Below are 14,492 nucleotides of genomic sequence, written 5' to 3'. Positions count from 1 at the left end.
TTTAAGACCCAAAGTTTTTTGTAGGGTGGATAGGTAAAGGGAAAAAAAAATATCTTTTCTTCTCTCTTGTTTTTAATTGAGTTTTATTAAAATCTAATCTTTTGTCTTACTAACTTGTTTTAGAAACACATGTGCACATACACCCACAAACACACATTTACACCTATACACACCTATGCTACATGTTCATCATTATTATAGGCCAGTATTATATAAAATACTGTGAAACTATTCATATGGGCCATTTGTTGGAGGAGGAGGCTCTAACCTTTGAAGCCCTGGATTGCCTTTCTACTTTCCCAGCTTTTGTTGGTGTCTCCAAGATAGTAATCAATGTGACAGCCAACAGCCTCTTTCCAGGTTATTTCATTCAGATTTCCATCTCCAGGTAAGCCTGTATCCAGGCAATCAAATACAGTGGAATGTGTCACCCTAAAATTGACTGTCCCTGATTTCTTCCACATACCTGTATACCCTCCAGTTCACTTTCTATGTGTAGATCAAATCTGACACATAATGCCCCAAAGCAGAATTTGTTGCCATGCAATTTTTTTTTCTTCCTCAGTAGATATGTCTCTTTTTTAATTTGTAGATTTAGAGTGCATAGCATTGAGTTTGCATTATCTTCATGAAAAAAAGTAAAAGAGGTCATTCTAACATCTCCTCTTTCCTCCAGGAACCAGATTTGGTAACTGACATTTTGAAAGAACAAAGCATGTAATTTGTGACAGCTCTTCAACAGTTCTGATGCTTTCCCTGGATAGGGTAGATCACTTAAGAAAATAGCAAGGTTCCTTTACCCTTCATTTCTGTTTACTCAAAAAGAATGAGGCGATATAAAAAGTTAACGTAACTTCCAAGACTACACTAGCACTCAACAAATCCAGATCACCTTGTATTTTTAAAAAGAGATTATACATGTTATTGCTTTGAAAGCTTTCACAATTTGCTGCAAACATTAAGAAATGGATTCTCCACCGTAAAACACAGCATCTATCACCACTAAGCAGGGGGTACTCTTTTTTTTTCTGCCCTGTAACAACCCTTTTCACTGTTATGAAAAGGTGTTGATTAGCTTTTATTTATGCTATATATTTAGTGTATCCAACTGAGGAACCAAACTCATTTATCTGGCACATTTGGCAGGTAGTTCAAAGGATACAGAATCAGAATAGCACTGAGCAATTTGAAACTCACCAAACACCCTGCCCTCTACTCTCGGAATCACAGGGCATGGAAACGTGTGTTCCTATGTGTACTGTATCCCTCAAATTCTTCTTATTTGTTGCCAAAGAACCGCTCTGTGCTGAAAAAATCCCTGATTCCCTATGTAAGAGGTAGTATGTTCATGTAAGCACTGTTACAAAGAGACGATGGTTTCTTTTTACTTCAGCAAGGCATCAACCTCAGATTGAGCATTCACAATGATGTTTTACTAGCAGCTACTACAGGTGGGGTTAGATAATTGTTGCCAAGTGCGATTGCTGGATTTCAGAGTGTATGAAAGAAATCTCTGGGTAGTCTGCAGGCTGGAAGGACTCAGCTGTCCTGAACAGAATTTCATTTGCTGATGGTGCTGGACATAGTCATTGCATGGCATTTAAGAAAATGCTGTTTCTTCAGAAAACCCCCTTGTTGAATGACCCAGTGTGAAAAATGGTTTGTCTTTCCTCAAACCTTCATGTACACTGGCACATATTCTGTGTGAGGCAGCATTCCAGAAGCTGGTGATACAGCGAGGAACAAAATAGGCAAACTCCTCAACTAGTTTATATCCTATTGAAGGGTGAAATAATGAATAAACAGATAAACAAGTCAGTTGCAGGCTGCAATGATGGCTCTGTAGAGGACAGGGAGATGTGAGGGGAACAATGGAGGAAGAGTGGGCAGTAAGTTAGGCAGCCTGGGGCCTCTTAGAGAAGGTGACATGCAAACTGAACTCAGAAGAATGAGGATAAACCATCCATGGAGAAAGAAGGGAAGGGCAGGTATGTGGATGACTTTAATGGTCATATTGCATATGGATTTCTAGTAGCTAATAAACTGCTTGAGCACAGAGAGTGGTATTTACTGATCTTTATATGCCCTGTTCTGATTGGACCTTCAGGTAGGATTTACCCCATGGAGCACTGGTTAAATTGGATCCATCTTGATGGTAATAGGAGAAAGCCTGTGCTCATCTGCATAGTTCATTGAATGACAGTTCAAAATGCTAGGTCTTAAAACTTGGGAATAAAGGATCAACCTTTGATGTAGTCTGATTTTGTACAGTTGTGTTATTATCCTTTAAGCATAACCACACCTGAATAGGAAAGTAGACATCCAACAGAACCAATGATTGTACAATGAAAGCTCTACATTCAGCTAACTATTGTGTTCTAGAAAACACCCATGACTCTGAACACAGTCACACTGATCGAAACTCTCTTCTGTAGGTCATGCTTAGGGGTTCACAACATTTTCACATTGCATTTGGCATGTAGAACATTCTTTCATTCTTATTGTCTCCTATGTCTTCCTTGACTTAAACAAGGAGAAGAAAATATTTGCTATTTTCTATATTAGCATAAAACCAGGAAATGTGGAAACTGGGGAGCAACTGATAAGACCAACTGATGTTATCTGCAGCACAATTACTTCAGTTCATAGCTCTACTTATAAGTGATATGATCTTGGGCAAATGATTTAACTTTTCAATTACTCAGTTTCCTAATCCATAAAATAGAGATCATAATATGAGTATTCATGAACTTTAAATGAATTAATGCACATAAAGCACTATGGAAAGAGTTTGGCATATATAAAGATTATAGAAAAGAGGGTTCTGTTAGAATTCAGTTCATAGGTCTCAGACTTTCCATGAACTAGATTTAGTTTTCAGATAAACTGGTACAGTGTTTAATTTTTTTTCTTTTGCATTATCAGCATCTAGATAGACTTCCTTCATAACACATCTGCACTTCTCTTGAAAACTAAAAGGTTTGGCAGCTCAGGCTGACATACTCACATGACAGTTACTAGTAGTACTTGAGTAGTGGAAGTATTAACTCTCCCTCTTACACCAAGGCTGTCCTCTTCAGTTGACTAGCCTCCACCATTCCCTATTATACCCTAATTCTGAAGGCCATCCTTTAATATTAACAGCCTGTAATCATTTGAGCTTGCTACCCCTCTCTTCCCAGAGCAGATGATCATGCACACATTTTGTATTCAAGTAGGGGTAAGGAGCACATTCCTTAGCCAGTTGTCCTCTCTTGAAATGGAAATCCTATAAACAAATATGTCAATGTGACAGTTCATGTAACATTAAATCTTTAAAAGCTTAAAGTCTCTATTTTGAATACATCTATTGCAAATTCTCATCCATTTTTCTCATGCATTTACTTCTTGTAAACACATATTCTATTTCGCTCATGAACTAGGCACTTATTTACATTAGTGGAAGGCAAATATAACTGAGACATTGTCCTTCCCTTAGGAGTTTATTATCTAATAGTTGAGACAGTTCCACTAAGAGATGTCCACACTATCTTAAAAGAGTCTCTACTTTTCTATTTCTCTCTAACTTAAGAGAGTTCATCTTCAAAATCCCATCACATACGTGGCTGTGAAATGACCTTTAGTTAATAATAACATAAGAGGTAGAAGTTTTTATTTTAATAATGCTTTTCTGTAAAGTGATTTTTATCTCAGAAAATCTCATGTTTGATTATTGTTGTAACAATAAACAAACCACAAGTAAAGGCAATTTTTCCATTCTGTTTTCTATCTTAACTGATACATAGTTCATTTTCAACTGCAAAGTGAATGTACCTTGTTAGGAAATTGTTTAAGTCCTGTTAAATGTTAAAATGCAAGCTGGCCCTTGGAGTTTCCATAATGTAATCTAAGCCATCATTTCCTGGGAAGGTTCCAAACTTGCTGAATCATTAATTTAACATACAGGTTAAAAGCAAATTCCATCTCTAGAAACTAGGGCATATCGTCTTTCTAAGAAGGCGTTCAGTGTATAGAGTTCTAAATTTGGTAGTAATTTCAAATAAAACACCGTTAACACAAGGATGTTATAGACACTTCACAAATCTGCAATTTAAAAAAAAAGTATTTCTATAATCTGCATTTTATTTAGTCTGGTTTGAAAATTCAGCTTTCATTATTGTTCTGATCTCATCTTCTCTCCCATCCATGATGTATCTCTTACACAAGAATAGGAAAAAAAAAAAGAAAGAAACCCTTTGAATGTTTTATCATCTGTAATTTGCCAAATCAAATCATTCACATACATCTATTCCAATACCATATTTTACAGCGGTGTCAGTTCTCCCATAGGTTAGACAGCTGTTTTTAATCCATATTCCTTAGTGAGAAAAAGGACAATTCATAGGACCAGTGGCTAATATAACAGTGTAAATTTTTCTGAAGTACATTCTCCTGTGAGTGCTTTCCATAATTATAGAGAATGGAATTTTAAATTTGTTCTTTGAGTTTTTAGCCAGTTTTTGCTTTGAACATATTAATGAAGCATAATAAAACAAAATGCAGCTGTTCTCTTCCCGAAGCATTTCAACTTTCCTCTTATTCCCATAAAAAAGCAATTATTGTGCAGATTGTCCAGGTTCCCTGAATACATGTGGCCAAAATGGAATCTTAAGTAATAATGAAATTGATTTAAACATCATTTTGCCAATCTAATAAACCTAGTAAAGTAGTAAAACCTTCACTGGTGTGATGGGTAAGGAAGACTTTTCTATTTAATAGAATTAACTTTAAGGAATGTTGTCATTTATTTATTTATGTGGTGCTAAGGATTGAACCCAGGGCCTGAAATATACTACTCAATGGCTCTACCTCTGAGCTACATCTCCACCCCAGAAAAAGTGGTATGTAAAACTGTGAGGTACTATACTACAAGGAAACAAACAAGTAAGCCAAATTAAAAAAAAAAAAGTAAATGAATTTAAAAGATATGAGTTTTACTTTGTGTAACAATACATTCATTGTGTGCATAAATTTCTGGTTATTTCTGTCAACATCTGCATTGAAACTCTATGTGCTTGAATGTTAATGTTATCTTAATTAATTTAAAGTCAAAAGATCAATGACCCTTTAAGTATCTATTTCCTTTAAAACTACTGACTTCTGAATTTTTGCCTGTGGTATAACTTGATATAACAGACAGAAGATATGTAATTGTGCTTTAAGATGTACATCCTTCACATACTGATCGAAATTTTATATATCTGTATACATATATATGTATAAACATAAAATAGTGACTGAACACTAATTATTAATGAAAACGAATATATCCCTTGTCATGAAAATTTGGTGTTTGGTTTATGTGTCATTAGAAATATTTTTAAAGGGATGACCAGCAGGATTAGGGAATGCTGGTTATTAAACATTATTATATAACATTGATAAATATATATTACAGGGTAATGGCCTTATTCCATAGGTTCTTGGGTTTTTTGTTTGGTTTTTATTGTTTTGTGTGTTTGTTTGTTCTATAAGCTGTTATATACCAAAGAAGTCTTGTTTTGCATCTTGGTTGAAGAATAGATAAATGCCCTGTGAGCATATAGTAGGTCATTTGATAGTGACCCAGTCTTCCTTTCTGTTTTGGCTTCTTAGATTTTCCTTATGATAGGGAAAAGTGCATTCAAATGAATATTACATGTACACATCTAGAAACATGGAATGCAGTCTTGGAAATAATACCAACAACTTCAAATGGCTTCTCTACTCTCTCTTTCCCAAGGTGTTTGTTACCTGGTAAAATTAGGCAACTCAAAAATAATCTCATGCCATGAGAAGTACCATGTTTATGCACATTGTCTCAAGATCTTAAAACTTTGTTTTTTCACTTGCCAATATAGACCATAGTGAAAACAATTAACTGTATTTGGAACTAAAGGAAAGGTAATAATAAATATTTCTGGCCAGGTTTTTAACTTATTTTAAATTTTAACTGAAAATTTTATAGTCCCTGGGTCACAGAGTGACAACGAATATCTTTTCACTAAACTTATGATATTTAGTTAAAATTCATCCCATCTTGAAAGGTAATAAATGAAACAACTTCTCAAGAGTAATTCTGGTTCTTACAGTTTATAGCCAGTGCTTATGCAAATATTACCATGTTGGATGAGAGGAAAACATTCAATTGGACAGATTCCTTCTTGTTCTTCTAATTGAATTTGTTTCCAAGTATAGTAAATAGTCCTGTGTAAAGCTGGCTGTGTTAACACAGCTCAGAATGAGTTATCTAAAGGTGATTCAGCCAGATTTTTGTAGGATTTCCAAATTCGAGAACATTTTGAGTCTACTAAGAAAGTGTGACATCAAATCATCTTTTATTCTGTGTTGAAACTTTCCAACTATGGAAAAATAGTGCATTCATTTTACTCTAGTCTTAAAACTGGCCCATTAGCTAAAGTTTACTAAAGGACACTGGAATAAGGATTTAATTCTCATTTCCTTTGTAGATTTAATTCTTCACTACCATTGAAGATACTTACTCAATATATTCAGGGTTCTTGTTTGGCAAACCTTTGACTATCTTGGACTTCTTGGACTTCTCCGCAGTAATTAGGCTTTTCAGAGTAATTAAGCTTTATAGTTTTCCTGTATGTCATTGTAACTGCAAATGTAACTATAAACATTCTGTGCCTATGAAGGGACTCATCTCAAATTTCTTTTTACTGCAGTTAGTGAATCTACAAATCAAAGTTTTCCCGTTTGATATTAAATAGTATTACGTTTTGGTCATACAGGCATTGAAATGGATGCAAATTATAGGTAAACTTGATTTATTTTTCAACTCATTAGTAATTGTTCTAAATTAGAAATTAACAGGGTAAAGTAATAATAACAAGGTCTGTACAGGCAAATAAATGTATGATCATTTTTTGACATCAGTATTTATTGGCATCTGACCTAAAGGAACGTATTTAAACATTTTGGACTTAGATGCCTTAAATGTATATAACATTTAAGACGCTTAACAGTTACAGGAGCTTAATAAATGAGGTGTATAATTATGGTAACTATTAAGTAATTCATTTCATCCTTTTTTTCTGGTGACTCTCAACTTTATTTTGGTGTTCCTACGTAAATTTCCATGATATCAGGAGGTACCATGCATGAAATTGTCCAAAAATTTTTATTTATTTAATTTTTAAACATCTATATACTGCATGGAATAAATGATTCCAAAATTAGAGCAAGAGTGTACAGAGATATAATTATTACCTAGAACACCAACATTTATGTGCTTTGTATTGCCTATTAGTTGCTGTATTTCAAGTGTAAAAATGGTAATATAATTTTAACCTTTTAATTCTGATATGGTTGAAAAATAATTTAGAATCAAGAAGTCTCTCCTTTCCCACTTAAGGAACCCGAAGGAACTATAGCATTTCTCAGAAGAAGTACCATATTGGGCAAACAGGGTTGGGTTTTCTAGACATGAATATGTGAAATCTACAAAATATCAGTGAGATAATATGTGCAGTGGGATTTTTTTTTGTTTTTCTGTGTTAAAAATAATTAATTAATTTGTAAAGACTTATTCAAAAGACCTAAAAATCAGAAAATCATTCTGATTTCCACTTCTCTTCCTTTCAGATTATGCAAAATAATTCAAATATGAAATAAAAGGGAAATAACAGAAACATAGTCTTAGATTATGTCATATTCAATAGAAAAACAAAATACAAAAATACTTAAATTAAGCATGCTATTCTCTTTCATCTTCATGTCCTTTATTATTTTTCAAACTTGTAGCAAAAGTCACCATCAGAATCATTTATTGGTCGAGAGAAGAGGTCAAATTCTCAGTCATATATTGGACGACCCATTGAGCTGGACAAGATCTTGCTTTCTAAGGTTAAAGTACCACACACATTTGTCATCCACTCCTACACTCGGCCCACAGTGTGCCAGTACTGCAAGAAGCTTCTCAAGGGTCTCTTCAGGCAGGGCTTACAGTGCAAAGGTAAGGACAATCTTGTCACCAAATCTGTCACTAGCCCATCTTCCATTGTTAAATTAATCCTCATTCATCTGAAAGTACTACTTTTGTTTCACAACTTCTCTTTCTGATAAATTTCTGGTTTTTGTTTGTTTTGTTTTAAAATCATCATGATTAGACTGCAGATTCAACTGTCATAAACGTTGTGCACCAAAAGTACCCAACAACTGCCTGGGTGAAGTGACCATCAATGGAGGTAGGTGGAAGACTGATGGTCACCACTGTATTTCTTCCCTGTTAGAGTGGTGACGGTTGTGATATAGTAGGTTTTTTTTGGTTCATATGTTTGTAACTCAGTCCAAAGTAAATTATGGTCTGAGTTTGTTCTACTTTTACTTCTGAAAATCATTCATTCCAGCTAATTGATTTACAGTGAAAACCAAAGGTTTTTCTTGATCTTTATATGGTGAACACTAATACTGAAAACTTGGATGTCCATAATTTCTTTCCTAGCTTTCTTATTTTATACTTCTGTCCTGGCTTGTTCAGAAATATGGAAATTGTTGGAATGCCTGCAAGTTATACCTCCTGTTCTCTATTCCTCTGTCCTCATTCCAAGCCTTGAGACAGAAGTTTACTGTCTTTCCTATCAGTTTATGAAGGGAAGGACCACAGATACTGGCCCATCAAAAATAGTCACCATATTTCCATCCTTCACCCAGTTACTGTGTTCATTATATATGTGTTTATTCACATGCATCTTTAATCGTAAGAGAAATTTTATCGACAATTTAAAAAGCATGTATCTTTTTCTACATTTCGAAATATTTTCTTGGAAAAACAGTAACTATGCAAATTAACTTTGAAGGATTCCTAAGAAAATGCTATATCCTAAAGAAACAACTCACATTTTCTTCACATAGTATTCTGATGGATCATTGCCAATATTTGAATTAGAATCCCACGCTAGCTTTTCCCACAGAGAGTGAACTGCTTGATACCTTCACTCTAATAACCGCTTTCCAATTCCCCTGGAAAGAAATGGCTGTAGAAGACCAGAGGAAAAGGTTGAGTGGCTTTGTTACCAAAAAGCTGATAAATAAATGACTGTCTTTGCTTTAGAACTTTTGTCTCTAGAAGAAATATATTCCTACTACAACAACAAGGAGAAAGGAACTTTCAGAAAAACATTCTCATACATGCTAATTTTTGGCATGGGGATTCATGAATTAGCTCTTAAAAAAGAATTTTTATCCTTTTTCCCCATTCTCTATATCATCTGATATTGACTGTTCAACCCAGGGAATGTCAGTGTGTACTCAATAATATGTCTAAGGAGAAACAGATTATTTTTTGATATTGATAACTTTGAAATTATATTTTCCCATGTAGTCAGAAAAAAAAATCTGGTAAAATGTGAGTTTTCCAAGATTGGTAGGTCAGGGGCTCTGATTGACCCATTTTTCTAATTTTAAAGTGAGTACTTTGCATGATTTAAGTAATTAAAATTTCTGCATTACTATCAACTTCATAATGGCAGGTTCAATAATCAAATATTCATTATTATCTTAGGTATTTAAAAATTGCAGCTTCTGTGACCAACTTAATATATTGGAATCCAAGATTCATAAAGTTACTGCAATAGCCATCATCAGTGACCTTGAATCATCTTTCACATGAAAGTCTCCCTCACCTTCCCATGTATTTCTGTTTCCCATGACGTCTGTGCTATGAATTATGATCCATTACCTGGTAACTTTGGCTTGGTATCATTTTCCCTCCTAACATTGTTCTTCTGTCCCTCCCTTGGCTTCCTTTGAAAGCTCTCCGTGACATTTCATGTTTTTAGGTTTAGGTTCATAGAAAAAAAAAGTATCTACCTGTAATATTATATAAATTGTTCATCTCATACATTCAAATAAAAAAAAGAAAGTGAAAAGCTACATTCTTCACAGAACTACTTTTTTAGGGCCTCCAACTGATTTGTTTAGGATTGCCTTTCTCTTAAGCCCTGGCTCCAGGATTCCAGGTTTATCTTCATGGGTCAAAACAATTTTCTAGATTTGCTTAGCCCTGGGGCAGAATCTGATGTGGTCATGGAAGAAGGGAGTGATGACAATGACAGTGAGAGGAACAGTGGGCTCATGGATGACATGGAGGAGGCAATGGTGCAGGACGCTGAGATGGCCATGGCAGAGGGCCAGAGCGACAGTGGGGAGATGCAGGATCCAGACCTGGACCACGAGGACTCCAACAGAACCATCAGGTGAGGGTTGCAGTCCCCGGCCTCAGGCAGACAGTGGAACCCAAGTGATACTTACCATTTAAAGTTCTTTGATACTTTATTATAAAATAAATTTAAAGGGTTTGTCTAATTTCATTAAGAATGAGATGAGTACCATAGATAAGCATTATTGGAGTAAGGAGGTCTGGGTTCCCTGGGAGAAATGTGATTTACATCCCTTCCTAGCATTGCCTCATTTGTTGGCCCATTTTCTTTTGCATGTAAGGGACACTCGTATTTGCCATCCACAATATTACTACTAAGTTTATGTTAATTCAGTGTACAGTAACACAAAGATCATAGAACAACCTCAGCAAACACTATTTATTTTATAATTGTTCCGTATTATGACATCATTCACACATGATTGTTTTTGATTTTTATTTCAGAAGTACATGTAATTTTATACTGTTATCTGCTTGTCTACACTTTTTTTTAATCACTAAATGATCTTCACTTTTTATATCATAAATCAGCAGTTTGGTCACCAGTTCAATTTGAACTGCTCCCTGTTTTTTAGTTTAGTTTGTTGGAAGATAGCCATCCTCATTCATATTGTCCGTGGCTGATTTTGTACTACCATAGTAGAGTTAGATGTTCTGCAAAAACCAAAAATATTTATTACTTGACCTCTTACAGTAGAAATTTCCCACTCTCTAATTTATATTGTAAAGCATATTGAAACTTTTATGTCCATTTTACAAATACCAAATTCATTGACAAACTAAAATGAAAGTAGAGAAAAATAATTATTTTTTTCTACTTAATGTCAAAATAAATATTTTTAAAATACTGGAAAATATTATTCTTATGGCTCAACACACACACACACTTTCTTTTTAATTAGAAATATTTATTATCTCATAGTTTCTTTGGTTTTGGAATTTAGGAGAATCTTTTTTTTAAAATTTATTTATTTATTTTAATTAAGCATATATAATAGCAGAATGCATTTTGATTCATTGTACACAATTGCAGCACAACTTTTCATTTCTCTGATTGTACATGATGTAGTGTCATACCATTGTGCAGTCACACATGTACCTAGGGTAATAATGTCCTTCTCATTCCACCAAGGATACACATTTCTTTAGCACCTTATGTTTTAGGTGGATGCAGAGAAGGACAGAAGAGAGGAGGATGAGCCAGAGACAGAATGGAACATAGAAGGGACAATGGGAGAGGGAGGAGAAAGAAGTGAAATAGCAGCATAATTCCATAAATAATAGTTATATAAAAGTTTAAAAAAGCAGATTTTAATGTTTATGAAATTATTCAGAGATAGAATTCATATTAAAAATATAATCTATCAATTATTAGTATTGTGCCTGTAATATGGTAATGTGTGCTTTTAAGCAAATAAGCTTTCAAGTGTGATTATGGATTCTATAGCCTCAGTACATTGACAATAATCTATCTACTATTTACTTGAAAACTGCACTCTATATAGTTCATTCTGAAAACCAAGGAGTTTGTTACCCTGCCTCAGGATTTTGAAAGCATACATATAAAATGCCTCTCATTATTCAAAGTGACCCACTTTCTGAACCATGGTACTCTGACAAACACTTTTACTGAAAAAGGGATGTGAATATTTTTGACTTTCACTTGAAAATGGTTGAAATAGGTTTGATTCATAGAAAGAACATCTGTACCTTAAAACATGTCTCTCCTAAAATATTTGACTTTTCAAGTCCGTCAACAAGCAACAATATCCCGCTCATGAGGGTAGTGCAGTCTGTCAAACACACAAAGAGGAAAAGCAGCACGGTCATGAAAGAAGGATGGATGGTCCACTACACCAGCAAGGACACCCTGGTAAGATGCACAGCGAGGAGTTTCCTCTAGTTCTGCATTAATGAGTGGAGATATTGATGCCCTGTGTGTACTTTGGCTGTCTGAGCTACTGGAAACAGACCTTAGTACCGCCTGGGCATAGGGCCAGGTGGAGCACATTACAGTCTCTGGTGTCAGATGTAGTTGAACAAGCAATAGAGTTAGAAAAAAGTGTAGAAAGAGATTTCAGGAAATCAAAATCATTTATCTCAATTACGTGAAATGATCACCAAAACTTGAATATGTACCTGTTGTTTTATAGAAGTCATGAAAGATGCAGTATATGTTTTCAGAATGCCTCTCTGTGATTTGCAATTTTAAAAGAAGTGCTGCATTTTAGGGAGAGAGAAAAAAAAATAGAATGATGACTTATGTATATCTTAAATTCTTATTTGTGTTTTTATTTAAAAACTGATTGATTCAGAAGTGTGGTATTCTTATACTTTTTGTCTATTTATTTCACCAGATTTTCTTAATAGCTGATGAATGAGATTATGTATGTATGTGAAGAAGTAGAAAACCTTGGTCCACATTTCAAAGTTAAGCTAATTGATAATTTGTAATTAGGATGATTTCTCAGTCATTGGAAGTATTTTCATTTCCTCATACTGATAGGATCTATATCATGTCTTTAGATAAACAGACACCTATAACCTAATGGATCCATCTGTAATCGCTGGAAAGAGAATGACTTACTGTAGGACTCAATTGGACACCATCTAATTCTTCTTCTTGGACATGATGCAAAATATTTGAAACATGTTTGGTATAAGATGGGTTGTAGGAGAGAGCAAAAACAGTGTTGGGGCTTTGAGTCTAAAAGGATATAAATGCATGTATACACACACACACACACACACACACACACACACCCTAATATCCTGAAGGATATATCTAGAGTGGACAAGGACCCAATCACCAAATCATAGTAGTTAGATTTGGAATGTTCTTAAGTGAAAGTTGGTCCTATGAAACCAGCCTGCCAACCAACAAAATGTTCTTTAGCTCTGTTGTAACATTCAGAATTTTTCTATTGCTAATGGAAACCAAAATATGTGGCTGGATCAATGTGATATTTCTTTTGTTCTAAAATAATGAGCATGTATAATTATTATCCCTCCTTTTAAGCCTTTAGCTCTTCAAGCAGGCAAATAAATTTTAAAATGATGTTTGTCATTCATTGTGCACATACTACGTGTGCATATTTACACATTATCCCTTTTACTCATAACCCTTTGACGCAGATGCAGAAACTTGCCCCACAGCATTTGCTCAGTAGTTAATTTCTAGAGACAAAGTGAGTGTGAGCCTTCCTGGCCCAAAGCCCATTTACTTTCCACCATCAAATCTTGTGTTTCCCTTGGAAAATGCACTTATTTTTATCAATTTTGGTTGGTGTTGAGGTTTTTTAAAGGTCCTGACTCTAACTTCTATTTCAGCGGAAACGGCACTATTGGAGATTGGATAGCAAATGTATTACACTCTTTCAAAATGACACAGGAAGCAGGTACCACAAGGTAAGGTGGCTCTTCCTTTGATTGTAGTCTAGTATCCATTCCTACTTTCTCATGGGAGTACAGATTTTCAGAAATATGAAATAAATCCAATACACATGAATGTTTCTGGGCTTCCTATAAGAGAGATTTTTCTTCTCTGTAGTTTACAAATTTCTTAAGAATCTGATTGTGACCTCTTGATTCATCTGTCAGTCTCACATTTTCTTAGAGAGTATTTCTGGCCCCATGAGATGGTAGAGACGGGGAGGTAGAAAAGCTTAATTGAATATTTTAACAGAGTTGTGTAATGTGATTTTACTAGAAAATTCATGGTCACAGTAGATGAGCTAAAAGTAAATTCCCAAGTCCATTCTATCTAGTCCATCACTGAAAGTTAAGAAACTGTATGATTTCTCCAAGTTTGCCAATGTGCATAAGGAATACTTTCCTATAGAGAAATATTTAGCAGAAATTTTCTTTTAAGATTACAGATGTGTCATAATATATTTCCCAGTAAAACACAGCTCCAAAAGAAATTCATAGTGAAAACAGTATATATAGCTCCTTCTACATGAATGCAAACTCCAGAGCATGGCCAGTTTACACAGCTCTGACAGAAAAATGAAACCTCATTAATTCTTATATTCAAAATGTTGTTTTAAAAGTTATTATCTTTATAGTCACTTCATACTTTCTGATAAATAATGTGGCAATTAATTTTTCAAATTAAATGGTCTTAAAAACAACTACTTTAAAAACCAGTTGCTATGGTTTTCCTCATTAAAAGTATTCACTTGGTTATATTACTATGTGTAGTCACATGTATTGAATCAAATCATTTTTAATTTCAGTGTTTTAAAGAATAGTTAAGATTTGGTAACAACCATGAATATCCAAAATG

General features: G+C 34.4%; 1 protein-coding gene across 3 annotated transcripts in view; it reads left to right on the top strand.

Annotated features, from left to right (window-relative positions):
- Prkd1 (protein kinase D1) overlaps window positions 1-14,492 on the top strand; it is a 326,804-nt gene that overhangs the window by 263,698 nt on the left and 48,614 nt on the right. For all 3 annotated transcript variants that reach the window (XM_058585839.1, XM_046465232.2, XM_058585840.1), the window contains 5 exons: window positions 7,789-7,999; window positions 8,154-8,231; window positions 10,037-10,241; window positions 11,954-12,077; window positions 13,535-13,612. In XM_058585839.1, the coding sequence (XP_058441822.1) occupies window positions 7,789-7,999; window positions 8,154-8,231; window positions 10,037-10,241; window positions 11,954-12,077; window positions 13,535-13,612 (696 nt within the window). The remainder of the gene's footprint in view (window positions 1-7,788; window positions 8,000-8,153; window positions 8,232-10,036; window positions 10,242-11,953; window positions 12,078-13,534; window positions 13,613-14,492) is intronic.

This window comes from Marmota monax, unplaced genomic scaffold, assembly GCF_021218885.2.
Source record: "Marmota monax isolate L192 unplaced genomic scaffold, Marmota_monax_Labrador192_F-V1.1 WCK01_AAM20220418_F8-fsc00079, whole genome shotgun sequence".
Classification (NCBI taxonomy): Eukaryota; Metazoa; Chordata; class Mammalia; order Rodentia; family Sciuridae; genus Marmota; species Marmota monax.
The sequence above is the reverse complement of the archived record's forward strand: the minus strand, read 5'-3'. Positions and strand labels throughout refer to the sequence as shown.